Source organism: Crotalus tigris, unplaced genomic scaffold (assembly GCF_016545835.1).
Source record: "Crotalus tigris isolate CLP2741 ecotype Arizona unplaced genomic scaffold, ASM1654583v1 scf7180000020532.220309, whole genome shotgun sequence".
NCBI classification, from domain to species: Eukaryota; Metazoa; Chordata; class Lepidosauria; order Squamata; family Viperidae; genus Crotalus; species Crotalus tigris.
In genome coordinates, this window is record NW_024098065.1 from 148,963 (window position 1) to 165,016 (window position 16,054).

General features: G+C 40.0%; 1 protein-coding gene across 5 annotated transcripts in view; it reads right to left on the minus strand.

Annotated features, from left to right (window-relative positions):
• The window catches only part of LOC120318911 (sodium channel protein type 5 subunit alpha-like), a 91,012-nt gene that overhangs the window by 56,060 nt on the left and 18,898 nt on the right, over positions 1 to 16,054 (minus strand). For all 5 annotated transcript variants that reach the window (XM_039367065.1, XM_039367068.1, XM_039367069.1 and 2 more), the window contains exons 3-4: positions 13,366 to 13,520; positions 11,768 to 11,941 (exon numbers count right to left, since the gene is read on the minus strand). In XM_039367065.1, coding sequence (XP_039222999.1) covers positions 11,768 to 11,941; positions 13,366 to 13,520 — 329 coding nt within the window. The remainder of the gene's footprint in view (positions 1 to 11,767; positions 11,942 to 13,365; positions 13,521 to 16,054) is intronic.

Below are 16,054 nucleotides of genomic sequence, written 5' to 3' on the forward strand. Positions count from 1 at the left end.
TCTGTTTATATGGGTGTTATTGCTGGTGAGGAAGTGTTTTGGTCTTTTTGTTTCCTTTCTATTTTTTTAATTGCCTCTTTCGAATAGCATGTAGATGTTGTTTATGTCTATGTGTCTGTGGATGGCCAATTTGTCAGAGGGCCAGACTTCAAGGAATTCTCTAGTGTTTCTGGACTTGCTTTATCTAAGATGCTCACAGTTTCCCATTTGAAACAAGATGCTGAGACTCTAGTGCAGATAAGAGCAACAAAGATGATTAAGGGACTGGCGGCTAAAAAATATGAAAAATGGTTGCAGGAATTGGATACGTCTACTTTAATGAAAAGAAGGACAAGACATGATACCAGTGTTCCAATATTTGAGAGGCTGCCACAAAGAAGAGAGGTTCAACCCATTGTCCAAAGCGCCTGAAGGCAGGACAAGAAGCAATGGACGGAAATTAATCAAGGGGAGAAGCAACCTAGAACTAAGGAGAAACTTCCTGACAGTTAGAATAATCAATCAGGGGAACAACTTGCCTCCAAAAGTTCTAGGTGCATCAACACTGGAGGTTTTTAAGAAGAGACTGGACAACTATTTGTCTGAAACGGTATAGAGTTTCCTGCCTGAGCAGGGGGTTGGACTAGAAGACCTCCAAGGTCCCTTCCAACTCTTATTCTGTAATCTAGTCTGTCAAGTCTGTCCATATGTTGTGGATTTAGGGAATTTTCATCATATCTTGGGTTTACACACATAACTACCCTCTCGTTAGAAAGAAGAAGTAGGGAGGGCAAATAACACTTTATGTGTCTTACCAAATACTCTAGGTCTCTGTCCAAAGGTACCGTATTAGAGTAGATACATCATTACTGTTCCATTTGATGCCTTGTTTTTCCTGGAAGCACTCTGCAATTTCCCCCACCTACTCCTTTTTATAAAGATGAGTAGGAAATTCAATACCTTTTCAAAAGAAACTTTAAAACAGCTCCACAAAAGAATGGCATAAAAAAAGAGACCTGCTTTGAATTTGGCTAGAGCTCTGTGAGAATAACTGATTATACTAGATTGCCCAATTACCGCTCAGGCCACACAAACGGCATCTTGCTAATCAGCTGGAGAAAGAAAATCCAGAAAACAATTAAAGTCATTTCACGCCATCAATATATTTACTCCATATGGCAGCTTCATTTTGAAGATGATGTGGCAGACGGCTGGCATTCAACTGGGTTTCTGAATAAGAAGTTGCTTAGTAGCTACTCAAATGCTCTGCCAAGGGTTACCTCTTTTTCTTGGCTTCCTCTCGTAGGTATTTTCTGAAATCTGTATGACAGGCAAGTGTTAGAAATTCTTATTTGGGCCTTTCCTCTGTAATTAGCTGAAGTGTTACAAATCTAAAGTAGGCACCCTGAAAGGGACATGGAGTTGATCAGGATTCTGATAACTCTGACAATTGGTCTAAAGCAGTGGTTCTCAACCTTTTTAATGCCGCGACCCCAACCAGTCGTAAATCAAGGACTACCCAACTGGTCGTAAGTCAAGGACTTTCCCTGCCTGGGAGCGCCGCACATGTGTGGTGCCGCCCCTTGCGCCGGCCGAGGTGTAGCTGGCAAGCGGCAGAGACGGCGCAGGCCGACCTCCGGCTGGGCCACCAGCTGGCCCAGCCCAAGGGAGGTAAGGCACCCGCCGGGCCCCACGCGCGCCAGCAACCCTCCCTGCGCCCGCCGGCCTCCCACCTCCCACCTCTGGCCCTCTTTTACTTGCATTTTTAGTAGTTGCTCAGCAGGGAGGGGTGGAAACTTCCAGACAGCTCGCCTTCGCTGCAGACAACTTGCAGCACCGTTTGCAGAATGGGACTTTTGGCGGGCTCAGCAGGGCAGAGACAGCATGGATAATTTCTATTGGCTTTTGAAAGCCAATAGAATTAGACTCTGTTCAAGAGAGTCTATTCTATTGGCTTTCAAAAGCCAATAGAATAAAAGGGAGTAGCACAGCTAAGAAAAGGGGGAAAAAATGGTGGACTGCGTTGTTTGGCGACCCCTGTGAAATGGTCGTTCAACCCCAAATGGGGTTCCGACCCACAGGTTGAGAACCACTGGTCTAAAGATTCTTATGTTGAAATAACAGAAATAAAATTCAGGCCTTACCAGGACTCCAGAGTTGTAATAACCTTGATAAAGAAATCACAAGCTTGCAGAAAAAAGTGATCATAATCACAGGATGTGTACACAAGAATTTTGTTATATCTGTACTTTATCTCTTATATGCTGTGTTCCTATTACGTAATTAAATGAAACTATGAAAACTACAGGTAAGTTCTCGACTTACAACAGTTTGTTTAGTAACCATTCGAAGTTACAACAGCACTGAAAAGAGTGACTTATGACCGCTTTTCACACTTATGACTGTTGTGGCATCGTCATGGTCATGAGATCAAAATTCAGATGCTTGGCAACTGACTCATATTTACGACAGTTGCAGTGTCCCAGGGTCACGTGATCTCCTTTTGCGACTTTATGACAAGCAAAATCAATGGGGAAGTCAGATTCACTTAACAACCGTGTTACTAACTTAACTGCAGTGATTCACTTAATAACTGTGAGCAAAAAAGGTCCGAAAATTGGCACAACTCACTTAACGGCTGCACTTCTTAGTAATGAAAATGGTTGCAAGTCAAGGACTATCTATATTCTTTTTGTTAAGGAGGGGCACAATTTTCCTCTATTCATTTACATAGCAAAAGTAACTTTTCTTAAATTGAGCTAATCTCACTTGCATTTTCTGAATTCAAATATGGACTTAAATTTCCTCTACCTAAACAACTAGCAGAAATAATGGGATATCTCATCCTGTCCTGCATGCTGTGTCTGGTGGTCACTTTCTCTTCCTGTCTTGGTTGTGCCTTCGCAACCAATAATGCAACCCTTTTACATAGCTTTTTCCCGTTATTCCTCCCTTTTTGCAGGAGAAGTAAATTCTGTGATGTTTTAGAGTCCATTATCAAAGCACATCTTCAGGGATTCTCTTCTGGACAAAAATAGACTTTGTTTGATGGATTACTGTAGCTTCTCGGATGCCCAGCTTTACAAGAAGAATTGGCTTCAGTTATGCACAGAGATGAAATGGGCTCTCTCTGCATATCTGAATCAAAGATCTGATTGGGCTAAAGCGAGGGGGGGGAGGTTGCAGGGGTTAATTTAAAAGGAAAATTGGTTTTACCTGCCCTTTTAAATTGCTTTTGCCTTCAGAAGCAAAGCACACTTGACATGGGCTTCCCCTGACTAAGAATGCCTGTGAATCTGCATAAGTTCCTTTTATTGGTATGAATTTAGGAAGCTTTGCAAAAATTTTCATAAGCATAAAAGAAACAACAATCTCGAGTCAAATGAAAGAAGTAAAACTGAAATCTGATCAATTAGGTTTGGCATGTTGCCAAAAGGTTCTCAAAATTTATTTTTGAAAAAAAATCAGATTTTTTAGCTTGGTGTATTCAACTGTGTGTACAGGTAGTCCTCGACTCGCAACTATTCATTAGTGACCATTTGAAATTATAATGGCACTGGTCCTCACATTTATGACTGATATAGTGTCCACAGTAACATGGATGCTTGGCAACTGGCATGTATTTACAATAGCTGCAGCATCCTAGGGTCATGTAATCATCATTTGTGACCTTCCCAGTTAGCTTCTGACAAGCAAAGTCAGTGGGGAAAGTTAGAATAGCTTAGTGATTCGTTTAGTGACTGCAGTGATTTGCTAAAGAATCATGGCAAAAAAGTTTGCAAGTTTAGGCATGACTCATTTTACAAACACCTTGCTTAATGACAGAAATTGTGGTCCCAGTTGCAATTATAAATTGAGGACTACCTGTATGTCAATGAAATCTGATTCTACCCACCCCAGGTTTTCTTTAAAAACCCATTGAGGAGATGAGTTCAAAGTTTTCAAAACTGGGGAAAGTTGCAATTTGGACTAATACACATGGACAAAGGGCTTGCTTTTATTTTATTTTAACCAAGCAAGGACCAATATTTGCCAATTTTCTCAAAAGGAAATTGGGGAAAATTAACAAAATTTATTTGTCTATTCCTACTCTTGAGTTACACATAAAAGGCCTTGAGAAGCAGACTAATGAAATAAGTAATAAAAGGCTGTGGTTACCTCTCAGCATAATGAGTCTGATATTCATTTATGAATATTTTTAGCCAGCTTTTATTCCAAGAACTGCTTCCAAGAAGGCAGCACTGCTTACTGCTTATCCTTACCTAACTACGATGATGAAAAATTAGGCCAGATTCACAGAGTAACTTGGTGACTTTCACAACTAAAGTTATGAATTGAGGAGATTTGTACTTTGAATGGAATTGGTCTAATGTGGAATGATGAACAATCACTAGAATAATGATGTGTCTGCATAATTACTGGAATAGTGCTGTGTTAGTAGTATGTGACTAACCTAATGTGCATTGCACTTGGATACAATGTATGTAGCAAATTCTCCATTGTATACCCGTGAGAAACAAACCTAATGTATTACAATGTGTATTTCAATGTGTATTCCTTTGTTCCTGAGAAAAGGAAAGTATAAAACTGAAGTCTGAACCCGCCCTCAGGGTTCAGAATTGCTGTAGCTATTGCTTCTGAACCTGCGCAATAAATCTCTCTGCTAAAACCCTCTGGAATTCGTAAGAATCCTTCCGTTTTCCACAAGAGGTCCAGTGTGATCCAGCCTTGAATGACAGTGGAAATCCAAAGTATTGGGAAGAAATTTCCCATACGGGCCACAAAATTCTTTCTTAGAAAATAAAAAATACTCAACAGCTGTCTAACCTGGTAGAATAGGGAGCATCCTGTAGAAGAGGATGTAGGTAACATTTTAGTAGCCAGAGAGCCCCTTTGGCTTAGTGGTTGGGGCACCAGGCTAGAAAGTGGGAGACAGTGAGTTCTAGTCCCAACTTAGTTATGAAAGCCAGCTGTATGACCTTGGACTAATCACCAGGAGATAGTGAGTTCCAGGCTGAATTAGCCATGAAAGTGAGCTAGCTGCCTTTGGGTCACTCATCAGGAGGCTGTGAATTCTAGTTCCACCTTAGTCATGAAACTAACTAGGTAAACTTGGGCCAATCTCTCTTTCTCTAAACAACCCACCTCATAGGGTTGTTGTTGTGGGGAAAATAGAAGGAGGAAGGAGGGTTAGATAAAATTGCCACCTTGAATTATTTGTAAAAGTAATAAAGGCTGGATAGAAATAAATAAAATAAATCAGTGTTTTATAAATGATTATGCCCCATAAGAAAGACTTATCCCATGTGGTAGCCATTTTGTAAGAATGCCCACATATTTCTAATATGCCCACTGGTTCTAAAATGTCTTCAATTCCTGCTCTGCCCAATGCCCCATGTACTTTTTCATGTACATTCATTTTGACCAACTTTCTATGTGACACATTGATTAATCTCTCTGAACCAAGTCTGGGCTGAGTTTACAACTGCTTCAGGTTGAATGTTGGGATAAAACAATTAACTACTTTTTAGTAGTCTTTGCTGCTGGATCACTCCATGACAATATGGCAGCAGCAGAGTTATTTCTGAACTGAGATGAATAGAAGCAATTTCTGAGGGGAAAAAAGATAGGTTTTCTCTTCATGATGGTCCTTCCATCCACTATGAAAAATAACTTAGTAGAAATGGTAAGAGATCCACCTCCATTCTTCATTTATCTCCTTTTTCTTGAAAATATCAGAAAGAGAGGAAACTACAATCTTTCTATCTCACTTAAATCCCCCAAAATACAAAAATGGATTTGGTTCCCAAGCTCTTTTTTTTATGCCATGACTTCTAAAAAGCATGCTTGAAAGCAGCAGATTGTATTGATTTTAAATCAAGATTAGGGTTATGATTATGAAGACCCTCAGAGCTTTGTTTGGCTGAAGGAATGGATAAAAATACAAGAGTAAATAAAAGATTTATCTTCCCTGAGCACCCATGTGCAGGTCATAAAGGAAATAAGTTTTTGGTTGAGAAGGATGATAAAAAAAAAAGTCAGGAAGTGTGTTCTTACTTGCTGGCTGGGTTTGTTATTCCTTATAATCCCAAACATGAAAAGGAAGCAAAAAAGGCATTTCTGCTGGTGGATAAATTTAAGATGCAAACAAAAGAAGATTTTTAAAGAAGACATCCTCAAGAATGCCAAGGGCACATGTTTATGGGCTTAAATTAGAGTTGTTGACTGGGCATTATCTGGGCCTACAAAAATTATTTGGGTTGTAATGTTCATGGCAGTATGACTGACAGATGCCAGAGTCCATCCAACTTTGCTAATGCTTATGGCTGTGTAAATGATATTGATGCCTGCCTAGGAAAAAGAGAACTATAGGTAGTCCTCAAATTACAACAGTTCATTTAGTAACCGTTCAAAGTTACAGCGGCACTGAAAAAAGTGACTTATGACCATTTTTCACACTGATGACCACTGCAGCATCCTAATGGTCACGTGATTTACACTCGGATGCTTGACAACTAACTCACATATATGACAGTTGCAGCATCCTAGTCATGTGTTCCCCTTTTGTGACCTTCTGAGAAGCAAAGTCAATGGGGAAATCAGATTCACAGATTCATGTTACTAATTTAAGAACTGCGGCGATTCATTTAACAACTGTGGCAAGAAAGGTCATAAAATGGGGCAAAACTGCCTTAACAAATTTCTCACTTAGCAACATAAATTTTGGGCTCAATTGTGGTCATAAGTTGACGACTACCTGTATGCAATAGGTTGAAGATGTTGAGGTTGGATCATCACTCTAAGTGAGGATTACACATCTATATAACTGGAATGAATCCTGCAACAAGCAGCTCCAATGAACCACACTGTTGTAAATGGATGGTCTGTAGCTGTAGGAAAAGAGCAGGCAGAGCTGGAGGGTGGTGGTAAATGTGTTATCAGCCCAGAGTCTTTAAGTTGCCACAAATGATCCAAGTCCAGCTCCCTTTGAATTCCTTTAACAATTCCTTATCTAACATCACTTTAGAGCTAACAGTTGACTAGATTAATGTCAGATGCAAAGAATGAGGACCATATGTTGAGAAGTTCAGAAGATATATTGCTCAAACCTATAGCAAGAATCTAATTAACTCATTGTTAGCTCTAAACTGGCACTAGATAAGTCAATGGGATTCAGGGGGGCTGGTTTTGGATCACTTGTGGCAACATATGGATTCTAAACTTATGACATGTTTAATTCTGCCCCAGCTCTGCTTGCTCTTCTCCAACAGTAGCAGTTATTCTAAAAACTCTGTTTTGAAAACAGTGGCACTACCCAATGAACAGAGTTATCCTCCTCTCTAAAAATAAGTGTTGGCCCAAGTCTTTCATGTGCAAAATATTCCTGGAGGCAGGCACTGCTGGGGGTGTTGTGAGCATTTCTATGGTTGATGGAAGAGCAGCAAAGATGGTTTGGCAATGCTCTTGTAACATGAGTGCGACCTGCAGTGCACCACAAATGCATCAACCAACCTCGTCCTTTTTCCTCTGCCTATTCATTTTCTTAAGAACTGATCAAATTGGGGAAATCATATATCAAAGTCAAGACCCCTCTGCTCTACAGCATCCAAGAAGAGGACAACATTATTTTTCAGGGGCAAATGAAGACTGGACTAGACACCCAAATCCTTAATAATGCTCACAGAAATACTTCATAAATGACAGATTTCCCCCCCCCTGCATTTGTTTCCTACTTACTACTATTTAATTTGATGAAGAGCAATTTGCTTTCAGAATTACTTTTTTTAAATAAAAAAATATGACAGATAAACTAAAAAATTAAAATATTTTCAAACAAGAGGAGAAAAGAAGTGAAATTGTCAGAAGGTGGAGTTTATTAAATTGTGAAATAGCCAAGGTGTTTATAAATGATGACATGGTGTAATTGTTCATCTGAGGTTTTATTTACCTACTTTTAAGTATTACTAAGGACTACAAGTAGATGCTTTTTTACTATGTCCTGATATATAAAACCCTAAAATGCAAAGAGAGTGTACTTTCTTTTTCGAGTGAGCATATTATACAACTAATTTTTCTTTCTTTCTTTTCTTTCTTTTTTCCTTTCTTTCTGAATTTGAGGAAAAGAAGGATGCAGAAGCCAGGATGGAAGGCAGTAGTTATAAAGATACAGGCAAAAATAGAGGTGATTAAAAACCTGCACACTTGCAAAAAATCCCCAGAGATATGGAGATTTACTTTGGAAGACAGAATTCTCTGAGGTAACTCCCTACTCTGGAAGCCAACTGCTCTCAAAAATAAGAGCAGAGTTTTCATCAGTAACATTCAGAAAGCTGAAAGTTGAAAATCTAGCTGTTCAAACATGTGCCAGGGATCCAGAGATGTGGTTAAGTAGACACTTGCACATGTATGGAAATATTTACTGTGGCTTTATGATATTTATAGTTAATGGATGGTTTCATTATGGTTTATTGAAATGTATTTACATTTTGCTATACCTTATCCATTTCATTATTACTTTGAAGGCCCAACTAAAGTGACAAAGAAATAGTTGTAATCAATCAAATAGTTGTAATCAATCAAAAATAGTTGTAATCAATCAAAAACTTGAAAGCCCAACTAAAGTGACAAAGATATAGTTGTAATCAATTAAACAAATACATCTATGTTAAAGCAGCTCCCTGCAAGTGAATTTTCTCCTAAAGTATTTTTAGGTATGTAAACAGCCAGTACAGGTAGTCCTCAACTTACAGCCACTTAGTAACCATTCGAAGTTATGACGGAAAGGCACTTATGACCTGGGTGCAATGTTCCAATGGTCACCAACCCCTCCCTGTGATCATATGACCATGATTTACAATATTTTTGCCAGAAACTGCCGTTTACTTCTGATTTTTTGCAAATGAAAGGCCTATAGTGAAACATTCACTTAATGACTGCTGCATTCGCTTAATGACTGACATGAAAAAGGTCACAATAATCTAGCACAGTCACTTAATGCTTAACAACTGTCACAACTTATGACCCTAATTGCAAGCTCAGTTTGCAATCACAAGTTGAGGACTACCTGTATAATGGCCATGAAACTTGAAAAGTTATCTAAAGTTACTTGCTAAAGTCCCTCTATGAGGAAGATGAGTAGATAGAGAGATAGATAGATAGATAGATAGATAGATAGATACAGACAGATAGACAGATAGATGGATAGATACATACATACAGACACACATATGATAGATAGATAGATAGATAGATAGATAGATAGACAGACAGACAGACAGACACATAGATAGATGATAGAGACAGACATATGATAGATAGCTAGATAGATAGGCATATGATAGATAGATAGATAGATAGATAGATAGATAGATAGATAGATAGACATATGATAGATAGATAGATAGATAGACATATGATAGATAGATAGATAGATAAAGACACACACACACATATATATATAGATAAATAGATAGATGGATAGATAGATATAGCTAGCTAGCTAGCTAGATAGATAGATAGATAGATAGATAGACAGACAAATAGATAGATGATAGAGACACATATGATAGATAGATAGATAGATAGACACACATATGATAGATAGATAGATATAGATACAGATAGATACAGATAGACACATAGATATATGATAGATAGACAGATAGACACATAGATGATAGATAGATAGATAGATAGATAAAGACAGACAGACAGATAGACAGACAAATAGACAGACAGATAGATAAATAGATGGATGGATGGATAGAGACAGACATTAGATAGATAGATAGATAGATAGATAGATAGATAGATAGATAGATAGATAGATAGGTGAGTAAGTAAGTAAGTAAGTAAGTAAATAAGATTTAAAAAATCAAGGTTCTTATTCTTTTTCTGTCTTCAACAAAAACCGACCAATCTGACACTTTCTTCTACTGCTAAGGAATCTGTTTTATTCCTAGCCAACCTGAGAAACTTCCAATGTGTTAGAAGTATAGTAAGGATGAAGCTATATTTTGACAAGTGTCTAAATTTGTTATCTTAAATCTGAACATTGACCTTCTTTTAGGACCACCCTTTATGCCACTCTTAATCCCTTTCTTAATGGAAATCTTCTGACGAGCTTGAGCAGAACTTTCAGAAAGAGGAATTCAGCATTTCTTGAGGCCTGAATTTGTTGCAAAGGTCAACAAAGGTCATTTCCCAACTGAGGACTTCCAGTGTTTTTATAGCACCAACCAGCCATCACTGATATATTATTAAGCTTATTTTCATTTCTGCTATTTTGGTACTCTGGAAGATACTCTAGGCCAGTGGTGGCGAACTTATGGCACGGGTGCCAGAGACGGCACTCAGAGCCCTCTCTGTGGGCACACATGCCATTGCCCCAGCCTTGCCTCCCCCTCACAACCCCCTCCTCACCAGCAGCCCCCCCTGGAGGAGAGTCATCCCCAAGCGTGGCCCATGTGGAGCAGCGCAGCCAAGGACATGGCAGCCAGATAGTATAGACAAGACTCTGCCCTCACTTCCCATCATGCACAGTTGATGCTGTGGGGCACGGGCAAAGGCCGTGGCTGCCATGGCGCTGCTTGGCGATCTGCGGCGGGCCCTGGAGGCAGTGAGTGGCCCTGCGGGCAGGCAGGGTGGGGGGGCAGGGCGTGGAGCGGGGGCGGGGTCAGTTTTTGGGCACCCGGTCTCCAAAAGTTCTAGGCTGCTTTGCAAGAAATGACTTAAGAAAGATTGGTCTTAGAAATCGGGTACTGATAGCCCTTGACTTACAACCATTGATTTAGCAACCATTTGAAGTTACAACGGAACTGAAAAAAGGAAGTATGATCAGTCCTTGTACTTACGACCCTTTGAGTATCCCCGTGGCCCTATGATCAAAATCCACATGTAATTTCAGTGGTACCATTCTGTGACCTTCCCATCTGGCTTCTGACAAGCAAAGTCAGCGGGGGAAGCTGTATCCGCTTAACAATCACATGATTCACTTAACAACTGCAGCGATTCACTTAATAACCATGGCAAAAGAGGGTTGTTAAATTGGGCACAAGTCATTTAATAAACGTTTTGTTTAGCAAGAGAAATTTTGGTCCCCGTTATGGTTGTAAGTTGAGGACTATCTGTACTCTGAGATAGAAATGAGGGACTATGTTATTGGGGAATTAAGCCCTTTCTAATTAGGGGATACAATTACAATGACTACAGTTATGGCAATTATGTTTTGCCCATATAGTACAACATTTGGTTTCCTACAATTCTAATTATGCCCAGTTATCAACTTCCTTGTTAGTGGTGAAAAGACCTGCCTGACAGAAAGACTGTGAAGAAAGACCCTAGAAAGTCTCCATATGTGTGGTACTTTCATCTCTCAAAGTTCAGTTCAATTGCTGGAATTCTTGTAACCCTATCCCTTTCTTCTTGATAAATCTTACTAAAGAGGGAAAAAAAACAAAAACAAAAAGGCACTAGAGAGGAAATGAATTTACATTTTTCTTCGGAACCACTTAAGGAAGGGATTGCAATTGAAAACCATCGTGATTTTTCATTCCTAATTAGTGAACCATGAGATCATTCAGTCCTATATTTGCATCCAGATATTTGGAATTAAATAGTGAAAAGGCAAATTCCCTTAGATGTTATCTTACATGGAATTTGTAAACACCTAGTGTCATGAGTTCATTTTACATCACCCTAAGGAAGATTAAGTCCCATTCAGCTAGTGATCTTTGCCCACAACCACATTGCTGTACAATGCCACCTGGAGAAGTAACACACTACTTACATCCACAATGAGGAAATCAAGCCAGCACCAAGCATTGGTGAAGTACTTCTTAAAGCCATAGGCCACCCATTTGAGAAGCATTTCCAAAACAAAGATGTAGGTGAAGATTTTATCTGCATATTCCAGCATGGTTTTGATGTTCTTCCTTTCATCCAAGTAGATGTCTTCAAAGGCCTAGGAGAACAAGATGGCATATTGAAGCATTTCCCATTGCAGATATTCTTTTTGAAAAGAATAACAGATTAATCCAATTGCAAGGAACCTTGGAAGTCTTCTAGTCCAACCCCCTGCTCAAGCAGGAAAACCTATATCACTTCAGACAAATGGTTGTCCAGTCTCTTCTTAAAAACTTCCAGTGTTGGAGTATTCACCGCTTCTGGAGGCAGGTTGTTCCACTGATTAATGTTCTAACTGTCAGGAAGTTTCTCCTTAGTTCTAGGTTGCTTCTCTCCCTGATTACTTTCCATCCGTTGCTTCTTGTCCTGCCCTCAGGTGCTTTGAAGAATAGGTTGACCCCCTCTTCTTTGAGGCAGCCCCTGAGATATTGGAACGCTGTTGTCGTGTTGCCCCTAGTCCTTCTTTTCATTAAACTAGACCAGTGGTTCTCAACCTTTCTAATGCCGCGACCCCATAACACAGTTTCCCATGTTGTGGTGACCCCCCAACCACTTATACATGACCGGGTGCCAGAGGCGTGGCCAAAGAAAAGGGGGAAAAAATGGCGGACAGCCTTGTTTGGCGACCCCCGTGAAATGGTCGTTCGACCCCAAATGGGGTCCCGACCCACAGGTTGAGAACCACTGAACTAGACAAACCCAATTTCTATAATGGTTTTTCATGTTTTATCCTTCAGTCCCCTAATCATCTTTGTTGCTCTTATCTGCACTCTTTCTACAGTTGGAAGGGACTTTGGAGGTCTTCTATCTAGTCCAAGGGTTCTCAATTTTGGCAACTTTAAGACTTGTGGACTTCAACTCCAGGAATTCCTCAGCCAGCTTTGTTGGCTGAGGAATTCTGGGAACTGAAGTCCACAAATCTTAAAGTTGCCAAGGTTGAGAACCCCTGATCTAGTCCAACTCCTTGCTCAAATAGTAGATCAGTTTCCAGCACCAGTGTTGCATATTGTTCTTTGATCAACAACTGTTTTCTATTGTCTTAGCCAGAGATCCTACTTATCGACATGTACCTGATCATCTAAAGTAAACCATGGCTGTCCATCCTTAGCAACTTTAAGACTTGTGGATGTCAACTACCAGAATTCCCCAGCCAGGTATTCTGGGAGTTGAAGTCCACAAATCTTAAAGTTGCCAAGGTTGAACACCTCTGATTTAAACTGAGATGCCTGGAATTCTCCAACTAAGGTACACAATTCAGGGCCTCTAATTAACAACTCATCATCAAATCAAGGATTTCTTAAAATGAAGTGTTCATCTCTTTATGCTAACAAAAAACAATTATGAACCTTGAATCTTTTTTCCAAACCAGCAATAGATGGTATTTTCCGTCATATCCAAAAGGAACCACATACTGAGGTGATAACACAAATCACATCTATTTTTTAAAAAATAAGAGATGGAAATTATAGGTTTTATATTTACCAAAGCTCCACTGCTGAGAAGAATCATGAAAATGATGAATGTCTCAAACCAACTGTGTTCAACAATTTGATAGCAGGTTTTCCTCAGCCGCCACCAAATTTTGCCAGGGAATTTTGTGACATCCACTGAACAGCATGGGAAAATATGGACACAAACTAAAAAAAAAAAAAAAAAAAAGACAAAAAGCCAGAACAATCATTTTAATAGTAAAAATTAGTATAGGAATCCCTCTGACGGCTACACTCTATTGGTTTGCAATAGAGCTGGTCCTTGACATACAACCAAAAGTGAGCCCAACATTTCTGTTGTTAGGTGAGAAATTTGTTAAGTGAGTTTTGCCCCATTTTACATCCTTTCTTGCCACAGTTGTTAAATGAATCAGTGCAGTAGTTTTAAGTTAGTGACACAGTCGTAAAGGGAATCTGGCTTTCCTATTGATTTTGCTTGTCAGAAAGTCGCAAAAGGTGATCACATGACTCTGGGACACTGCAACCGTCATAAATACGAGTCAGTTTCCAAGCATCTGAGTTTTGATCATGTGACCATGGGGATGCTGCAACGGTTGTGAGTGTGAAAAACATTCATAAGTCACTTTTTTCAGTGCCATTGTAATTTTGAATGGTCACTAAACAAACTGTTGTAAGTCGAGGCCTACTTGTAGTGAGGTAGGTCAGTGTAAACCAGATTTAGCTTTATTTATTTGTTAGACCATTATGCCACCCATCTCTCTTAGAGGCGAATATAGGCAGCTTACAATAAATGAAAACAATATGAAATTAAAAGATTAAAACAATAAGCAGTAACGCTAAAAAGATGGAACATCCCATTGGGATGGGAAAGAAGACAGCAAGTTGCATGGGGGGGGGAAGGAGATGGGGCCTTATCTTAGTCCATTAGCCTCCAGAATGGCACGTTCCTTTTGGGGCCCCATGCCATTTGGCAGAACCCGGTCTTCAGGCCCTTGCAGAAGACCAAAATATGGACACAGATCTCACCTCAGGAGGCAAAAATGTTCCTAAGGATGGGGACCTCAGCAGAAAAGGCTCTTCTTTTGGACTCTATCAGCCAAAATTCCTTGGCTGGTGGGGTCCACAGCATGCCCCTTCTGCCAACACAGGTGGTGCGGGCCAATCCCATTGGGGTGAGACGGTTCCTCAGATACCATGGAACCATGCCATGAACGACTTTAAAGATAAGAATCAACATCTTGAATCGAACCCAAAAGCAAACCAGAAACAAATGTAGCTCATGCAACAGGGGTGTTATGGGAGCCAGTTTAGGGCCCCCAAGAACCATACAGGTAGTCCTCGGCTTATGACCACAATAGTGCCCAAAATTTCTATTGCTAAGCAAGACATTTGTTAAGTGAATTTTGCCTCATTTTACGACTTCTCTTGCCACAGTTGTTACGTTAGTAACATGATTATTAAGTAAATCTGGCTTCCCTATTGACATTGCTTATCAGAAGGAAACAAAAGGATCAGATGACCCTGCAAATGCCATAAACATGAATCAGTTGCCAAGCATCCAAATTTTGATCATGACCATGGGGATACTGCAACGATTGTAAGTGTGAAAAATGGACATTTTTTTCTGCTTGAGCAGCGGGTTGGACTAGAACATGGTTCTCAACCTGTGGGTTGGGACCCCATTTGGGGTCGAACGACCATTTCACGGGGGTCGCCAAACAACGCAGTCCGCCATGTTTTCCCCCCTTTTCCTTAGCTGTGCTACTCCCTTTTATTCCATTGGCTTTTGAAAGCCAATAGAATAGACTCTCTTGAATAGAGTCTAATTCTATTGGCATTCAAAAGCTAATAGGAATTGTCCAGGCTGTCTGTGCCCTGCTGAGCACGCCAAAAGTCCCATTCTGCAAAAGGTGCTGCACCAGTTGAGTAGTCCTTGACTTACGACCGGTTGAGTAGTCCTCGACTTACGACCGGTCGGGGGTCGCGGCATTAAAAAGGTTGAGAACCCCTGGACTAGAAGATCTCCTAGGTTTTGTCCAATTCCGTTATTTTTCCCCCAGTGCCATTGCAACTTTGAACAGTCACTAAAAGAACTGTTTTAAGTTGAGGACTACCTGTATACATCCCTTTCTGTTTTTTTAACTACATGCCTTAATTTCTTCGGTTTATTATTTCTTATCCCTTTTTTTTTTTTTGCTCTGGGCAATGCTTATTCCCAAAGGAGAGTAAAGTGACAGGCACGTATGGGACTGAAGCATAGATATCATAGATATGTTTTGTTTGGCACCTGGTTTTGCACTCAGAAAAGCAAGATTGAAATTGGGCGATGTGGCTGACAGGCTGTGCATCCTTGAGCTAAGTCAACTGTATCCTGCCCTCTGAAGATTGCTGATAAGAACTAATGCCTTACTGGGCTCCAGTTTTCCTAGCTTACAAATATTTCTTACGATTCATTGGTAACAGATATGACTTTGCTCCACACCATGGCGGATGGGCAATCGTTCTGGGAATAAAAGCAAGCCTTTTAATGCAATTTAAAAGTAATGCATGTCATTTTCTCATAGATTCTTCTTTTTATCTTTTGTTCCTCCTCACAATCCTTTCCCTTAAAGCACAAACATTTCAAAGCAGGGAAAAAAATCTTAAATGACATCACAGTAAAATCTGCCATGGGACAATGGCATATTGTGTGTACTTGAATGTGCGTGTGGATGGATGGA